At 43.6% G+C, this 19,549-nt stretch overlaps 1 protein-coding gene across 3 annotated transcripts in view; it reads left to right on the forward strand.

Annotated features, from left to right (window-relative positions):
• Positions 1-1,393: 1,393 nt before the first annotated feature.
• The window catches only part of LOC145350931 (B-cell scaffold protein with ankyrin repeats-like), a 232,404-nt gene continuing 214,248 nt past the window's right edge, over positions 1,394-19,549 (forward strand). For all 3 annotated transcript variants that reach the window (XM_080200418.1, XM_080200427.1, XM_080200437.1), the window contains exons 1-2: positions 1,394-1,500; positions 6,877-7,278. In XM_080200418.1, coding sequence (XP_080056544.1) covers positions 1,488-1,500; positions 6,877-7,278 — 415 coding nt within the window. In that variant the 5' untranslated portion in view covers positions 1,394-1,487. The remainder of the gene's footprint in view (positions 1,501-6,876; positions 7,279-19,549) is intronic.

A 19,549-nucleotide genomic window follows, 5' to 3' on the forward strand; every position in this document is an offset into this window, starting at 1 on the left:
TAGATAGGGTGGACAGTGATAGCCTTTTTCCTCAGATGGAGAAAGCTAGCACGAGGGGGCATGGCTTTAAATTAAGGGGGGGTAGTTATAGGACGGATGTCAGGGGTAGGTTCTTTACCCAGAGGGTGGTGAGGGATTGGAATGCCCTGCCTGCTGCAGTTGTAAATGTGCCTAGTTTGGGGGCGTTTAAGAGATCCGTGGATAGGTTTATGGATGGAAAGGGATTGGTTTAGGTTAGAGGGTCATTGTTTTTTAACTGGTCGGTGCAACATCGTGGGCCGAAGGGCCTGTTCTGTGCTGTAATGTTCTATGTTCTATGATCTACAGGAGATTGATTATAGCATCTAGAGGAGGTTGATTCTGGGATCTAGAGGAGGTTGATTCTGGGATCTAGAGGAGGTTGATTTTGAGATCTAGAAGAGGATTATTCTGGGATCTAGAATAGGTTTTCTTCTTATATCTACAGGAAGAATTAGATACATCTTATATCTAATTCTGTGATCTAGACAAGATTGTTTCTGGGATCTAGAAAATGTTGATTTTGTGGTCAGAGGAGGTTGATTCTTGGATCTAGAGGACGTTGTTTTTTGGATCTAGAGAAGGTTGATTCTGGGATCTAAAGGAAATTGATTCAGGGATCTAGAATAGTTTGATTCTGGAATTACAATAGGTTGATTCAGGGATCCAGAGAAGGGTGATTCTGGGACCTAGAGGAGACTGATTCTGGGATTATAGAGGAGATTGATTCTGGGATCCAGAGGAGGTTGATTCTGAACTCTGAAAGAGGTTGTTTGTGACATCTAAAGGAAGTTGATTCTGAGATCTAGAATTGGTTGATTCTGGGATCTAGAGGAGGCTGATTCTGGGATCTAGTGGCGATATGTATCAGATAGTCTGCTCTACCGGATGAGCAGTTTTATAACGAAGGTGTTGAATGAAAATGAAAGAAACAATTTATTTATTTTCGGGTTTTCCTCCTGGATGTATTTCTCGAGCAGGGACCAGAGAGAACTAGTGGGAAAGATATTTTCCCCACTGATTATTCCCACCGAATATAAAAAACTTGTCGCAGTTTGGAAACAGCAATTTTCAAATGCCTCTCTCGGTTTAAGATCAGAAACAGAGCCTCAGGCATCTGAGCTCTTCCAGAGGTACAGTTTGTACTTCACTCTGGGGCTAAAACATCTGCCCAGAATTAAAAGCAAAATATAAACTTACAGCTTTCTGTTTTACTTTAACACAGGAAGCAACAGGTCGCCCCAGCAACTAAAAATACTCTCAGAGCAGCTGCGAGTTTACAATGTATTGAAGCTGCTTTAAAGAATGATGCTATTGGCCTACAGTTACAGATCAGGAAGTGTTAGTATACAAATTCTTTCACATAAACCGGAGGGACAATGTTCTGTCCTCTCTAGGGAGTTGGGCTATCAGCAGGTAGCAGGCCGGCAGCTGGGGATCCGCTCCATTTTGCTCTTTGCGCCGATAACATGCAGAACTCAGGTAGGAGTGAGGTTAACAATCCTGATCTGCTGGTAAAAGTGTCCTCACTGACTCTCAGGAGCTGGACTCGTTCTTACTCTGTTTCTGTGTATCTACTGAATGCGATTTGAGGGCTGGGTCCCACAGCCGATCGATACCGCTTGAAATGAAGGCTAATTGTGTTATTGTGTGAAGTGAAACTCGGTTAATTGTAGAGATAATGGGTTCTCATACCAATTGCGAATAGAGAGGGAAAAAAACGTCCATTGAATTTACTGCCGGGTTTAATGCAGTAAAATTGTGAATATACAGATCGTGTGAATCCCTAATGTTTTACTGAGATTCCTAAATCTGATTAGGTTTATAAATCCTGATGGTTACTTTTAAATATCTGAAGCTGCGTTGCTGCTGAAACATCGTTGGTCAAGGGATGGTCTTTATAGACAAAGAATCCTCTAATACAGACACAGATCAGAAACATTATTATCTACACTGTCCACTGTTTTATTTAAGACAAGTTCAAACTAGTAACTATGTACAACAGAAAGGTAAATTGTCAGAAATTATTAAATTTTTGGGATGAAGTTGGGAGGAAGGAGGGAATTGTTGTCAAGCAGAAACGCCAGCATAGACCTCTTGGGCGGAATGGTCTGTTTAGTCGCAGTAACGTTGTGTGAGATCCAATCCTAGTCTCTGAATTTCCCTGAGAACATTTTCAGCAAAAGAAAATCTTTGAGGAAAGCGTTTGCCTGCATTAAATGTGTGTTGATTCCGTACTGAATCAGTCAGACACTTCTGGAAAGTTGGTGATTTGAGTAGTTTCTGATGTATTTGGTTAATGACATTTCTCTATTTTGGATGCCTTTTAGTTTCAAAGGGAATTTATCATCTAACCAGTTCCCAGTAACCTCAAGCTAGGTTACACATCTCACGTATCAATATGAAAAAGAAGTTTCACAGATAAAACTATTTTGAAATACTCCTTGGCCCTGATGGAATGCATCCCAGGATACTAAAAAAGATGGGGGAGAAATAGCAAATGTCCTAGTGGTAATTTACCAAAATTCACTGGAGTGGTTCGCACAGATTGGCAAACACCAAATGTGATGTCACTGTTTTAAAAAGGAGGTAGACAGAAAGCAGGTAACTATAGGCCAGTTAGCTTAACTTCAGTAACAGGGAAAATACTTGACTATCATCAAGAAATACATAGCGAGACATCTGGATATAAATTGTCCCATTGGTAAGATGCAGCATGAGTTCATGAAGGGCAGGTCATGTTTGATTAATTTGGTGGAATTATTTGAGAACATTATATGCACAGTGGACGATGGGGAACCTGGGGATGTGGTGTATCTGGATTTCCAGATGGCATTTGACAAGGTGCTGCACCAAAGACTGCTACATAAGATAAAGGTGCACAGTGTTACGGGTAATGTATTAGCATGGATAGAGGATTGGTTAACTAACAGAAAGCAAAATGTGGGGGTAAATGGGTGTTTTTCTGGTTAGAGATCAGTGACTAGTGGTGTGCCTCAGGGATCAGTGTTGGGACCGCAATTGTTTATGATTTACATAGATGATTTGGAGTTGGGGACCAAGTGTAGTGTGTCAAACTTCGCAGATGAGTGGCAGAGCAAAGTGTGCAGAGGACGCTGAAAGTCTGCAAAGGGATATAGATAGTCTAAGTGAGTGGGCGAGGGTCTGGCAGATGGAGTACAGTGTTGGTAAATGTGAGGTCATCCATTTGGTAGGAATTACAGCAAAATAACAGTGAGTGGGTGAGGGTCTGGCAGATAGAGTACAATGTTGGTAAATATGAGGTCATCCATTTGGTAGGAATTACAGCAAAATAACAGTGAGTGGGTGAGGGTCTGGCAGATAGAGTACAATGTTGGTAAATATGAGGTCATCCATTTGGTAGGAATAACAGCAAAATGGACTATTACTTAAATGGTAAAAAATTGCAGCATGCTGCTGTGCAGAGGGACCTGGGTGTCCTTGTGCAAGGATCACAAGCAGTTGGTTTGCAGGTGCAGCAGGTAATTAAGAAGGCAAATGAAATTTTATCCTTCATTGTTAGAGGGATCGAGTTTAAAAACAGCGAGGTTATGTTGCAGCTGTAGAAGGTGGAGGTGAGACCACACCTGGAGTATTGTGTACAGTTTTGATCTCCTTACTTGAGAAAGGATATATTGGCACCGGAGAGATGCAGAGGAGATTCACCAGGTTGATTCTGGAGTTGAGAAGGTTGGCTTATAAGGAGAGACTGAGTAGACTGGGGCTATACTCATTGAAATTCAAAAGAATGAGGGGAGATCTTATGGAAACATATAAGATTATGAAGGCAATAGATAAGATAGAAATAGGGAAGTTGTTTCCACTGGTGGGTGAAACTAGAACTAGGGGGCATGGCCTCAAAATAAAGGGGAACAGACTTAGGACTGAGTTGAGGAGGAACTTCTTTACGCAAAGACCCGTGAATCTGTGGAATTCCCTGCCTCGTGAACCAGTTGAGGCTATCTCATTGAATGTTTTTAAGGTAAGGATAGATAAATTTTTGAACAGTAAAGGAATTAAGGGTTATGGTGAGCGGGTGAGTGGAGCTAAGTCCATGAAAAGATCAGCCATGATCTTATTGAATGGCAGAGCAGGCTCAAGGGGCAAGATGGCCTACTCTTGCTCCTAGTTCGTATGTTCTTATGTTCTTCAACATTAGCCAACAGGAGATTTGATCAAGATATTCAAAATGTGGAGAGTCTGGACTAGGTAGATTGGGAGAAATTGGTCCCATTGGTGGAAGGATAAAGAACCAGAGGACACATTTAAGGTGATTGGTAATAGAAGCAATGGGGGAAAATGCTTTTCAAACAGTGAGTGGTTAGGATGTGGAATGCAACATCAGAGTCTGTGGTGGTGGTAGGAGCTGGGATTCTCTGATCTCATTCACCCTGCCACCACTTCCAGTGAGAATGGAGAATTTGGCACATAGCCAAAATTCCATTCACTGCAGCAGAACTGGAAAATGTCAGTCACAGGCAAGGTTGGAAAATTCCAACCACGGGTCAATTGATGCATCCAAAAGGGAATTGGATAATGATCTGAAAAGGAAAATGTTGCAGGGCTACAGGGAGAAGGCAGGGGAGCAGCACAAGGTAAAATGCTCCTTTAAGGGCTAACACAGAGATGATGGGCTGATTAGCCTACTTCTGTATTGTAAACATTCTATGATTCTAACTGCTTGACTTTCACTACCACACCCTGGAGTTCCCTTATTGCCCTGCGCTGATGAATCAAATCAGTCATTGCTATATCACTAACTCTATGAATAAATTATTTATCAAAGTAGCTTTTAGTATCTATTTCTGAATAGATTGGCTAATCTTAAACTCATTAAGAAAGAAACAATCTCCTCAATGTTATATGATATAATTTTAATTCTGCAAAGAAGTTTAAGTTATTGTACTAATAAAAGTCACCATTATTCCATTGTATCATCTCCATCCAAATGTTATTGAGAATAAGTATCAGTTGGTTCAATTGTTGCACTGTTATCTCTCAGTCTGCTATGAAGAGAGCATTGTGAGCCTTTTTGATTAGATGCTAAACAGAGGGCATGCAATAGTTGTGAAAGACCCTGCAGCAGTATCTGCAGAGCACAAGGAAGCAACATCCATCCCTCACCTGAAAATATAGGTGAAGCTTTGGTTAAACCTCTCATCTAAAGGGACAGTTGTTGTGACAAATCAGCACTCCTATGCTGCAAAAATGGCAATCTAGAATTTGATTAAGGCTTAGAAGCCTTTTAAGTATATGAATCAATGCCCTATTCATCCTGGAGGATCCCAATTAAATGGAGAAATCATGTGCTGGTACCTGTTCTACCAAGTATTGAGTGAGTTTGTAAAAGAACCACTTGATACTGTCAGGAGGAAGTTCACCATCCCTTCAAAAATCTTCCAACATTCAGCCATAATATTTCACCATTATCCAGATAACGCTGCAGCCAATTTGGGGAAAGCAAGCTCCACAAACAGCAATGACAATAAAGACTAAATAACAATTCAATGATACTGATTGATAGATAAATATTTGTCAGAACGTTGGGAACAACTCCCCCCAATACCTTTGGAATGGTGCCATGAGATCATTTATATCCAACCAACAGGGCAGCCAGGAATCAGATTAAAATTCCAAAGATAGCAGCTCATACAGTGCAACGCTCCCTCAGTACTGACCCTCTGACAGTGCATCATTTCCTCAGTACTGACCCTCTGATAGTGCGGTACTCCCTCAGTACTGACCCTCTGACAGTGCAACACTCCCTCAGTACTGACCTTCTAACAGTGCGGCACTCCCTCAGTACTGACCCTCTGACAGTGCAGCATTTCCTCAGTACTGACCCTCTGTCAGTGCAACACTCCCGCAGTACTGACCCTCCAACAGTGCAGCATTTCCTCAGTGCTGACCCCCTAACAGTTCAGCACTTCATAAGAACATAAGAACATAAGAACATAAGAAATAGGAGCAGGAGTAGGCCATCTAGCCCTTCGAGCCTGCCCCGCCATTCAATAAGATCATGGCTGATCTGTTGTGGCTCAGTTCCACTTTCCCGCCCTCTCCCCATAACCCTTAATCCCCTCTCTTATCAAAAACCCATCAACCCGCTTCTTAAAAATATTTAGCGAGGCAGCCTCCACCACTTCAACGGGCAGAGAATTCCAGAGATTCACCACCCTTTGAGTGAAGAAGTTCCTCCTCAACTCCGTTCTAAACCGCCTCCCCTTTATCTTGAGGCTGTGCCCCCTAGTCCTACTGTCTTTTTTGAGCGGGAAGAGTCTCTCCACCTCTATCCTATCCATCCCATTCATCATCTTATACGTCTCAATGAGATCTCCCCTCATTCTTCTAAACTCTAACGAGTACAAGCCTAGTTTATTCAGCCTCTCCTCATAGCTCAATCCCCTCAACTCCGGTATCAGCCTAGTAAACCTCCTCTGCACTCCCTCCAGGGCCAAAATATCCTTGCGCAGGTGCGGCGCCCAAAACTGCACACAGTACTCCAGCTGTGGCCTCACCAATGCCCTATACAGCTGCAGCAAGACCTCCCTACTTTTATATTCAATCCCCCTCGCTAGTACTGACCCTCCCCCAGTACTGACCCTCTGACAGTGTAGCAGTCAATCCCATGTTGGGAGAATCAGTCCTGGGTTTGTGTTCAGTTCTCTGGTTTGGGACTTGAATCCATTATCATCTGAGTTGGGAGAATCGCACCAACTGAAGCATAACTGGCATCCAGCGAAATATCCTCTTTAGAGTCAGTACCAAATTAACTGTGGTCTGTTTTCACCAAAGTATTTGATAACATCATTAACAGTATTTACTTTTCTATTGAAGACACTTCGAACACAGACCTAGTGATCCTGTATGAAGAGGAGGCCGAAGAGTGGAGCACGTATTTGAAACACATTTTTGAGGAAAAATTAAATCCACAAAGTATCTGCAGTTATAAAGTCGGATGTCCCAAAGATCTGCGGATTGTTACTCCTAACCTGGTTACCTACAAATGTAAGTTGCTGGTGCTGACCCCTGGTTTCCTCACCGCACTGACTAACCCGATTAGAATCCAACTCAGCAAGATTTTGCAACCTCCTGCTGAAGTGGTGGTGCTGCTGTGTGGCGTGTCAAATTCAGATGAACTCTACGAGCTGGTGCCCGCTGAGAGAGGGCTCTGGGAGCTCTCGAGCAATCAGGATGCCCAGGAATATCAGCATGTTGTTAGCAGCATCATCAACTCTGGTAAGTCACAAAGTTTTTGAATTTGGAATCGTTAAATCTTTGTAATTGGTGATGTATTTCCAATGGTTACATCAGCTGCAATTATTGTCATTGATGCTTATTTTAGAACTTTGAAAAAAACTAGCAAGTGTTACAGTCGAATAATATAAAGTGATTGTGGAAGGGTTAATTGTGGCATGATTCCATCAGTGACAGTTTTTGATAGTGTTGCATCTCTGTCACCCTTACTGCCAACCATTGGCATGTGATACTCAACCAGTTTGACCACATTATGAATGCACCTTCTTTGGCTTTCAAGTCTGGAGTGGGAATTGAACCCAGAGCTTCTAGCTTTGAGGCAGGGACACTATCCACTGCACCATTAGACCTCCTATCATTTGTTGTAAAATCTTTATGAATTTACCCTGTAAGCTTTTGAAGGTTTTAGTATCCTTGTGGTAGTGGAATATTAGGTAATATATAGTTTGTAACTGTTCTAAATAATGAATTATACAAATTTAATATTACCTTTTTGTTTCTACATTCTTCTGTTACTGTAGCACATTTCCAAGAGTTTGAATCTGATATTATTTCCAGCTATTACCCTCTGTAACCTTGAACTGATCCAAAATTCTCTACCTATATTCCAATGCGCACCCAGTCCTGTTCACCCATCACCTCTCTGCTCACTGATCTACATTGGCTCCCAGTCTGACAACACGCTGATTTTTAAATTCTCATCCTTGTTGTCAAATCCACCATAGTTTCGTCCTTCTCTTACATCACCAGCCCTGCAATCCTGTGAGAGCTCTGCACTTCTTCACACTTTGGCCCATTTCACACATCTCCAATTTCCATCACTCTTGCCTTGGCAGACTGGCTGAACCTTAAGCTCTGGAATTCCCTCCCTGTACCTTCCCTCCATTAAGGCAGTCCTTACAATCAAATTCCTTGAACAAGTTTTGAGGTTTGGTGTCAGTTCTTGTTGGGTAACACTCTTGTGAAACATTCTGACACATTTGACTACATTTAGGTTGCTACTTAAATGCAAGTTGTGGCCTCACTGCTAATATCCGGAAGCAGATCTGAGTTCCTTATGATCAAAAGCAAACCATTACTGCTCAATATCTAGTTCAACAGCATCATGACAAGGGAATAAAATTAAAAATGTTTGAAATACAGTGAAGAGTCAGCGACGTGAAACAGTTGGGATTTTCCAGCGCCTAAACTGGGCATCGTCTCAGGCACAATGTGAAAATTTGGAGAGCGGTTAAAGTCAATGATTCACCACATTTTCCTACTCTGCTGCGACAGTACCCACACAAAATCCCAGCCAAATAACTCAGCTATTTTTCACAGATGTTGTCTGATCTGGCATTTCCAGCTTTTTCTGTTTTTATTTCAGATTGTCAGCATTCCCAGTTTTTCAGTTTTGTATCAGTGTAACTGGGGCATTTTCATATCAACACTTTTGTTGTGTTTATTGGATTCAATTGATTTGACATCTGCCTCCAGAAACACTCTCCTGTGTTTTTCAGATGAATTTAAAAGCCTTTTTTTGAGATAAGAACAACAGAAAACAATGAGTTGGTTCGTGAAATGTATGAATATGCAGGATAGAGTTCGACAGTGAGACATTTCCTGTTGATCTTCATACCATAATAAACATTTCATAAAATTGCATCTTTGCCATTATTTTGAGGCAGAGTTTACAATCTAACCTAACTCTGACTTCAGGTTATGCATAGGATTTGATCACGTTGCTTCCTATCTTTACTGGGTGTCTCTGATAATCTCACCGAGGTTAGTCTTCCATCACCATCAATCACCCTTTATTTACAATGTGCTCAAAGTGCCACTCAGCGATTGCAGTCAACAGGTCAGCTCCAAATCTTTTGGCTGCCAGTCTGAGTGGAGCCAGGTCTATGAGGCCAATGGGGAGACCTATGGACAATTCACCCATGGCCATCATCACAGTGCCTCTCATTGTTGAGAGAGAGAAAGTAGGATATCACTCCTTTATCTCTTCTGAAAGTGGAAGAGGAACCAAAATCAGTTCTCAGATTCACTTCTCAAACTCTGTCCATCAAAGACTGGCTCTCCCAATCTCTCATCAAAGTTGTCATCTTGAAGGAAAAGCTAGTTCTTGGGTTCCAGTGTGGGAAGCTGACAGTAAACTGTCTCCACTTTGGAATTGTCACCCGTCAAAAACAATGGGCAAAGACAGGAGCAATGTCATTCTTCAGACTGTGGGAGTATGGAAGAGGGAATGACAAAACAATCTGTCCTACACACGCTTCCCCTACTCCAACATTTGTTTTTAACAGTATGAGCCCTGATTTACTGAGCATGTTGACAGAGCAGAATCAATTTCTTTAACAGTCACACTTTTATAGTTTAAGCAAAGTTACTAAAAATCATATTTTAAGCAAATCCAAGGTCAGGCACCAAAAGTTTCATTAATATGCAGGACTGTGATAAACTGGGTCGAAACCAGGCAAATAATTCATTTACTTCACAGCCTGAATTCCAACAGAACTTCTCACCTTGATAATGTATATCCCTGATTATCAAAGTTCTATCTCAAGTGTGGGTGTGTGTGTGTGTGGGTGTGCATGTCCATCACTTCTGCAGAAGTCAAAATTAGAAATAGGAAGAGACCATTCAGTCCCTCAAGTGTGTTCCTTCATTCAGTTACATCATGGCTGATCGCTATCTTAACTCCAGCTACCCGATCACTTTCTTTATTTATCTTAAATGTCTCAATTAGATTGTCTTCAAATTTCGAACAACATAACAATGGAAGCAGGAGTAGATCATTCAGCCGCTCAACGCTGCTTCGCCATTGAAAGTGATCATGGCTGATCTCGGTGTCTTCAACGCCACTTACTCTCCTATTCCCCATGTCCTTTGATTCCCTGAGAGACTAAATATCTATCTATCTCTGCCTGAAATATAGTCAGTGAGGGAGTCTCCATAACCCTCTTGAATATGAATTCCAAATTTCTTTGAATGAAGAAATTTCTTCTCATCTCAGTCCTACATGATTAGCCACTTATCCTGAAACTGTGCCCCCAGGTTTTAGATTACCCAGCCAGGCCAAACAATTGCCTGTCCACCCTGTAAGCCCTTTCAGAATTTTGTACGTTTCATAGAGATCACCTCTCATTCTCCCAGACTCCAGAGATTTTACACACAATTTACTCCACCTCTCATCTTACAGTAACCTTCTCATCCCAGAAACCAAGCAAATGAACTTTTGCTGTACTGTCTCCAATGCAAGTAATATCCTTCCTTAAGTTTGAAGACCAAAACACCACTTTATAATTCCAGGTGTGGTGTCACTAGAGCCAGTAAACTGGAGCATGATCTCTTTATTTCTTTACTCCAATCCCCTTGAAGTGAAGGCCAACATGCCCACTCAAGGACTTTCAACACTCAAGGAAATACAAATCTAGTCTAGGGAACTATATCTTATGGTTTAATTCTTACAGCTGCATGGGAAACATAAAAAGCTGTAGTTGTAGAAAGATGATTGTAACTGTTCCTCTGGAATGTTATCTCCTACATGTTCTGATTATAATTTTCAGATGTGTTTCCACATTGTTGCTGTGTTGTTTGAGAGCAAAGATTTCATTGGCTCAGGTTGCAACCTGTAACTACAACTAGAATCTTCACTTCCAATACTGAAACTGTTAATGAATCAGAAGACAGAACATTTCAACAACAACAATTACATACCTGGTCACTAATTGGTAGAAATCAATTCACTTGCATTCTCTCAATATCCTGACTGATAAATTAAGCGATTAACTGAATTTGAGTTGCCCTTTTTGGAACTTTGACTGGATTTGCCTTCAGTGAGAACATCCTCCTGTAGCAAAGAGAAAAATAAATCCCTGAAAGCACTTTTCCTGACTTCAGGGCGTCCCAGGATTCTTTACAGCCAATTTTGGAGTTTTGGATTAAAACCTTAATGTTGTACTCCCTCAGCACTGACCCTCTGACAGTGCGGCACTCCCTCAGTACTGACCCTCTGACAGTGCGGCACTCCCTCAGCACTGACCCTCTGACAGTGCGGCACTCCCTCAGCACTGACCCTCTGACAGTGCGGCACTCCCTCAGCATTGACCCTCTGACAGTGCGGCACTCCCTCAGTACTGACCCTCTGACAGTGCAGCACTCCCTCAGTACTGACCCTCTGACAGTGTGGCACTCCCTCAGCACTGACCCTCTGACAGTGCGGCACTCCCTCAGTACTGACCTCTGACAATGCGGCACTCCCTCAGTACTGACTCTCTAACAGTGCGGCACTCCATCAGTACTGACCTTCTGACAGTGCAGAACTCCTTCAGTACTGACTCTCTAACAGTGCAGAACTCCTTCAGTACTGACTCTCTAACAGTACAGAACTCCCTCAGTACTAACCCTCTGACAGTGCAGCACTCCCTCAGCACTGATCCTCTGACAGTGCAGCACTCCCTCAGCACTGACCCTCTGACAGTGCGGCACTCCCTCAGCACTGACCCTCTGACAGTGCGGCACTCCCTCAGCACTGACCCTCTGACAGTGCGGCACTCCCTCAGCACTGACCTTCTGACAGTGCGGCACTCCCTCAGCACTGATCCTCTGACAGTGCAGCACTCCCTCAGCACTGATCCTCTGACAGTGCAACACTCCCTCAGTACTGACCCTTTGACAGTGCAGTGCTCCCTCAGTACTGACGCTCTGACCGTGCGGCACTCTCTCAGTACTGACGCTCTGACAGTGCGGCACTCCGTCAGTACTGACCCTCTGACAGTGCGGCACTCCGTCAGTACTGACCCTCTGACAGTGCGGCACTCCCTCAGAACTGACCCTTTGACAGTGCGGCACTCCCTCAGTGGGAGCATTTCTGCTCCATTACTGAATTTCAGAGATGAACTGAAGAAGAGGAGCTTGGAGTCTACAACAGGGAATAGCCGAATATTTGGGAACTGCTCTGGCTTGGATATTTGGTGCTGCTCCCTCACTGTGGGCGAAACTCCCAGAGTACTCTAAGGAGGCCCTTAATTGGCCACTTCAGAACTTCAGTTGGTTACTCACACCTTCTCTCCTGTGCGTGAAACACTCACAGAACAGGTGGGGCAGGGGCAAGATCAGGCATTTACACCAATTTTCAGCCAGAACTGTCAAATGGTTGATCCATCTCAGCCTCGTCTGCACAGATGTCAGTATTCAGCCAATTCACTCCACACGATATGAAGAAGCAGCTGAAGTCACTGGATACTACAGACACTGTGGGCAATAGTCCAGCAATACTACTGAAGACTTGTGCTCCAGAACTTTCTGTAGACCTAGCCTAGCTATTCCAGTACAGCTACAACTTCGGCATCTACCCTGTAATGTGGAAAATTTTTCAGGTACATCCTGTACTCAAAAAACAGGACAAATCCAACAAACAAATTACTGCCCCATTTGTTTACTCTCGATCATCAGTAAAGTGATGGAAGAGGATCATCAACAGTGATATCAAGCAGCACAATAACCTACTCATGGATGTTTAGTTTGGCTTCCACCAGGGCCGCTCAGCTCCTGACCTCGTTATAACCTTGGTTCAACGTGGACAAAAGAGCTGAACTCCAGAGGTGAGATGAGAGTGACAGCCCTTGACATCAAAGCAGCATTTGATTGTGTGTTGCATCAAAGAGCCCCAGCAAAACTGGAGTCAATGAAATGAGAGACTGAGTAGACTGGGGCTGTGCTTATTGGAATTCAGAAGAATGAGGGGAGATCTTATAGAAACATATAAGATTATGAAGGGAATAGATAGGATAGAAGCAGGGAAGTTGTTTCCACTGGCAGGTGAAAGTAGAAATAAGGGGCGTAGCCTCAAAATAAGAGGGAGCAGATTTAGGATTGAGTTGAGGAGGAACTTCTTCACACAGAGAGTTGTAAATCTGTGGAATTCCAGTGAAGCAGTTGAGACTACCTTGTTGAATGTTTTTAAGGCAAGGGTAGATACATTTTTGAATAGTAAAGGAATTAAGGGTTATGGTGAGCAGGCAGGTGAGTGGAGCTGAGTCCACGAAAAGATCAGCCATGATCTTATTGAATGGCGGAGCAAGCTTGAGGGGCTAAATGGCGTACTCCTGCTCCTAGTTCTTATGTTCTTATGAATCAGGGGGAAAACTCTCCCCTGGTTGGAGTCATACCTGGCACAGAGGAAGATGGTTGTGGTGGTTGGAAGTTGGTTAGTCATCTCAGCTCCAGGTCATTACTGCAGAAGTTCATCAGGGTAGTGTCATAGGCCCAACCATCTTCAGCTGCTTCATCAATGACCATCTTCCATCATAAGATCAGAAGTGGGGATGTTCGCATGTAACTGCATAATATTCAGCATCATTTGCAACGCCTCAGATACTGAAGCAGTTCATGTCCAAATGCAGCAAGACTTGTGCAATATCCAGGCTTGGGCTGAAAAGCGGCAAGTTACATTTGTGCCACATAAGTGCCAGGCAATGATCGTCTCTAACAAGAGAAGATCGAACCATGGTCTCTTGACATTGAATGGCATTACCATCACTGAATCCTGACTATCAACATCCTGATGGTTATCATTGATTAGAAACTGAACTGAACTAGCCATGCAAATGGTGTAGCTATGATGTGGATGTGCCAGCGTTGGACTGGGGTAAACACAGTAAAAAGTCTGACAACACCTGGTTTTAGTCCAACCGATTTATTTGATAGTAAATACTATCAAATAAATCGGTTGGACTAAAACCAGGTGTTGTCAGACTTTTTACTTTATAATGCTGTAGCTACCAGAGCAAATCAAAGGCTAGGAATGCTGTGGTGAGTAACTCACCTCCTGACTCCCCAGATCCTCTCCACCATCTACAAGACACAAAATAGGAGTGTGATGGAATACTCAACCAGTTGCCTGGAAATGTGCCGCTGCAACAACACTCAAGAAGCTTGATGCCATCCAAGACAAAGCAGCCTGCTTGATTGGCACCCAATCCATAAAGGGAAAGCAATAGTCTGGTGGTATTATCACTAGATAATCCAGAAATTTAGCTAATATTCTGGGGACCTGGGTTTAAATCCCACCACAGCAGATAGTAAAATTTGAATTCAATAAAACAAAACACTGGAATTGGGAATCCACTATTGACCATGAAAACATTGTCAATTGTTGGAAAAACCCATCTGGTTTACTAATGTGTTTTAGGGAAGGAAATCTGCCATCCTTACCTGGTCTGACCTACATATGGCCCCAGGGCCACAGTAATGTGGTTGATGGGCAACTAGGAATGGGCAATAAATGCTGATCAGCCAGCAATGCCCATGCTCCATGAATGAATTAAAAATGAAATTAATCCCTCCACCACTGATGCTCAGTAGCAGCAGTTTGTACCATCTACAAGATGCACTGCAGCAACTCATCAAGTTTCCTTAGGCAGCATCTTCCAAATCCACCACCATGACCATCTGCAAGGGTAAGAGCAGCAGATGCCTGGGAACACCACCACCTGGAAGTTCTCCTCCAAATCACTCACCATCCTGACTTAGAAATATATCACTATTCTTTAGTGTCACTGGGTCAAAATCCTGGAACTCTCTCCCTAACAGCACTGTGGTTGTATTTACATCTTAGTGACTGCAGCAGTTCCAAAAGTCAGCTCACCACCATATTTTGAAGGACAGTTAGGGATGGGCAATAAATTCTGGTCTAGCCAGTAATGCCACATCCCGTAAATGAATTTTAAAAAATATGGGATACTTGCCTTTATTAGCTGAGCATAGATAATAAGAACAGGAAGGTTATGATGGAGCTGTATAAAATGCTCATTAGACCACAGCTTGGGTACTGTGTGCAGTTCTGCTCTCCACACTATAGGAAGGATGTGATTGCACTAGAGAGGGTGCAGAGAAGATTCACCGAGATGTTGCCTGGGCTGAAGTGTTTCAGCTATGTAGAGAGACTGGTTAGACTAGGGTTGTTTTCCTTGGAGCAGAGAAGGCTGAGCATGGACCTGAGGTTTACGAAATATGAGAGACATAGACAGGGTAGACATGTCAGAATGAACTTTTCCCCTTAGTAGAGGGATCAATAATTAGGGGACATAGATTTAAGGTCAGGAGATTTAGCAGCAATATGAGGAGAAGGGTGGTGGAGGCAGGAACCCTCAGAACATTTAAGAAGCATTTAGCTGAGCACTTGAAACACCATAGCGTGCAAAGCTACAGGCCAAGTGCTGGAAAATAGAATTAGAATGGATAGGAATCAATGGTCGGTGCAGACACAATGGGCTGATGGGCCTCTTCCTGTGCTGGAAATGTCTATGACTCTATGAGCTGGATTTTATGGCCTCACCTGAGCGAGACCAGAAATTTCTGCCCGAGATCAACGGACATTCCCATTGTCCACTCCTCGCCCACTCCTATTCTATGGTGGGAAGGGCGATAGAATTCTTACATGACAGCCAGCCAATCAGACTGCCACGCTGATAAGTAGCAGTGAACAGAGACATACTGCATGTCTCAGTTCCTTCATGTCCCCAGCTGCTATTTGGGGAATTGAAACAAGAAGTGTCTTTGTTGCTGATGTACTGCTATTAAAAAACATACAAATAATTTTAAAATAATATTTGCATTGTGAATGCGTCATGGTGCTAAAGACTAAACTCTCACTCTTTCTCAAATCATTAACATTTATCTTTTAACCCAACGAATGTTGTGGTTAGGAATTTGTGTGGGAGATAAGGAAATTGTCCCAGTATTGTTATCAAATACGCAGATGAGGCATTAAAGAGAGATTAATTGCCCTCTTATGTGATAATCAGGCAGGAAATTGTTGAAGTTGGTCTGATAGTCATGTTGGCTGGTTAATAACATGATTTAAATAAAGAAATTCAAATTTTACATCAGTGACTCTTATTTCATAACCTTTTCAATATATAAATTTTACTCAGTGTTTGAAATAACTATGCTGAGGTTAGCTCTCAAAATGGAGACGGGGGTGGAATTCTCCCAAAAAAATTCCAAGTGCTGAATTTGCGTAAAAACTGGAGAAAATCCCGCTGCTTTGTTCAGCAGGATTTTCAAAATGAGTCTCGCACACTCTGTGCAGCACAGAGTGTCCTAGTGTGAATCTTGATAGAAATCCAGGGGCAGGGCCTATTCCCAGGAGAGGCTAGCAGCATAGCACCGGTCTGTCATTGGCACAGTAGCCCTGCACTGTTGGCTTCCTAATTGCTGGCCGTCCCATGACCCCGTATCACTGGCCGTGTGACTTCCTCCCCCCTACCCTGCCCTTAACGCCCTTCTCCCCTCCCGCCCTTACCACCCCGCCCCCCCCCCCCCCCCCCCCCATGCCCCAGCAAGCCCCAGTTGCTGGTCTCTCGACCGCAGTCATGACATGGAGATGCCGGCGTTGGACTGGAATAAACACAGTAAGAACCAGGCCACCTTCGATCCCCACACTCCCCCAGCCTGCCTCGATCTTCCCCCAACCCTGGCGTCTCCAATCTCGATGTGGGTATGCCGGCATTGGACTGGCGTAAACACAGTAAAAAGTCTGACAACACCAGGTTTTAGTCCAACCTATTTATAAATAGGTTGGACTAAAACCTGGTGTTGTCAGACTTTTTACTGTGTCTCCAATCTCCCCATCCTCCACAGTCCCTGCTTTTTCTCGGCCACAGCCTCCCATCCTCCTCCTTCACTCCCCCTCTCCGGCAACGCTCAGGCTTCTACAGAGTTCGCTCCATGTTGGAGTGTTGTTAATTGGTTAGCCCAGAACGGAATTGTTCTACAGGACTGACTGTGGCCGGAACACATTTCAAGTTCGCTTCTGGACCCATCAAGTGCGCCCTCTCAACAGGCGCAAAATTCAGGCTATGGTCTATCTGTATCTTAATTTCACTCGGGTTCCATAGCTCTTTAATACGTTGGCCCAACAAAATTCCTGAATCTCAGAACTGAAATTTCCAACTGATCACCACATTCAACAGATTTTTGGAGACAGAGTTCCAGATTTCCACTCCCCTTTGTGTGAAGAAATGCTTCCTGAGCAGCCTGGCTTTAATTTTAAGGTTCTACCACCCATTGTTCTGGACTCCCTTCCCCGCTGACACCAGAGGAAGTTATTTCTCTCTGTCCATCCAATTAACTTCTTTAAAATCTTAAACATCTCAACGAGGTCATCTTTATCTTCTACACTCAAGGAAATACAAGTCGATTCTGAGCAAAGTGTCCTCAAGCTCTTTTAGCCCCAATATTATTCTGTTATCCTACACTGCGCCCTCCCCAAGGCCAAAATGGTGCCCAGAACTGAACCCAGTTACTCCAGACTGAGCCTGACCCACATTTTATCAATTATTGCATAGCTTATAACCCTTTGTATTGAATGCCTAGTTCATTTAACAGGTGTTCTGGACTCTGTGATCCTGTTTGTGAGGGAGAAAACTGCCATTTGATTCACTGACTCTTAACATTTTTCCAGAGTAATCATTTCAAGGAGTTGAGATAATGCATAAGCTCAAACAGTCAGAGAGAGAGATCTTGCATTCATTGAGCCCCTGTTAGTCTCTCAGTATGCACCAAACACTTTCTCAGCCAAACTGAGAAACGTAGAAAGTAGGAGCATGAGTAGGCCATTCAGCCCTTGAGTCTTCTCTGCTATTCAATATGATCATGGCTGATCCTCTAACTCAGTGCCATATTTCCATTCTCTCCCAATACCTCTTGATATCTTTAGCGTCTCACAATCTATCTGTTTCCTTCTTAAATATATTCGGTGACTTGGCCTCCACAGCTTTCAATAGTAGACAATTCTGCAGGTTCACCACCCTCTGAGTGAACAGGTTTCTCCTCATCTCAGTCCTAGTTGACCTTCTCTATATGCTGAGATTGTGACCCCTTGTTCTAGACACCCCAGCCAGAGGAAACAACATTCCTGAATCCAGTCTGTCCAATGAATTAGTTTTGAAGTTCTGTCATTGTTGCTTTGTACATGCATCCATTCACCTATCTGTGCACAGAAAGATTCCAAACTCGGCAAGTGAATGTTAATGTGATGTTAACATAAGAAGGAATATTGGAAAGGTCTTCTTGTCCTTCTTTAAACAGTGTTAATAATAGGTCATTTAAATATTGGTGTCAGATAAAGTTCTTGCTTTCTTGTATGTGCTATTATTTGTGAGAGTGAAATCTGTGAGCCTCCAGCACTGATACAAAGCTTCACTGGACATGAGCATGGGGATCAGTGAGGCATCAGGAATACAGGGCACAATTTTCCCACCCACCACATTGGTCAAGAAGCGTAGTGGGGCAGGAAATTTAGGCAGGAGACGAAAAATGGGAAGTGCGACCAGATCTTCACAGGCCATTTTTTTCTGACATAATCAGCCTCATGCCAGTGAATAGAGCAAGGCTGATTACGTAATTCATAGCCTTATTTCAATTTATTTAGCGAGCTCAGGACAGTATCATCTGGACTCACTAATGTGGGGTCATGTATGGCCCCCAGCAACAGGGATCAGGTGTGATGACATCGCTGGTGGCACCAAAGGCCATTGAGAACCCCCAGGAGCACCAAAGGCCATTGAGAACCCCCAGGAGATCAGGAACAGGGGCAATGCCAGTCTTGCACTCTGGCACTGCCCACTGGGCACCCTGGCATTGCCAGCCTGGCACATAGGAGGGGGTGGGGTTTCACAAAAGCCAAAAGGGGTGGAGGCTGAGCTGGGAGGGAAGGTGGTAGGAGGGGAGGGAAGAGGTACTCTCCATGGCAAGTGAGGGCTAGTGGTGGGCCTGACGATCAGAAGGTTGGGGATGGTCATCGGGAGGCTGTCAATCAGGAAGCCGGCCATTGGGGTGGGGGAGGGGGAGAAGGCATATCAAACTTCTCCCAGTATACTAGAAGATCAGCACATGTGCAATGGCCCCAAGCAGTCTGATGCTAGCCTATCGAGCAGCATCAGACCAAACCCCACCCCCCCGCCATCACTGGTGTGAATCTCCTGACAGCCTCTGTGTTGCACAGACTGCTGTAAGTTTATTTCACTGAGCCGACCTAAAAAATGGGCAGGAAAACCTCCTGTTTTCCTGCCTGTTGGGCACTTAGAATTTTTTTTTGAAAATCCGGCTGATAATCTCCATTTTGTGCAGCATGAGGTGCATGAGCAGAGGAGCCTGGTAATTTTAGCTCAATAATACACCCACCCCTGGAAGTGAGTGCAAATCAAGAACAGTCCTCATGCTGAATCGATCAATCTGGGCAACATGGGATATTGGGCTTCTT

Source organism: Carcharhinus amblyrhynchos, chromosome 1, assembly GCF_965287045.1.
Source record: "Carcharhinus amblyrhynchos chromosome 1, sCarAmb.v2.hapA, whole genome shotgun sequence".
NCBI lineage: Eukaryota > Metazoa > Chordata > Chondrichthyes > Carcharhiniformes > Carcharhinidae > Carcharhinus > Carcharhinus amblyrhynchos.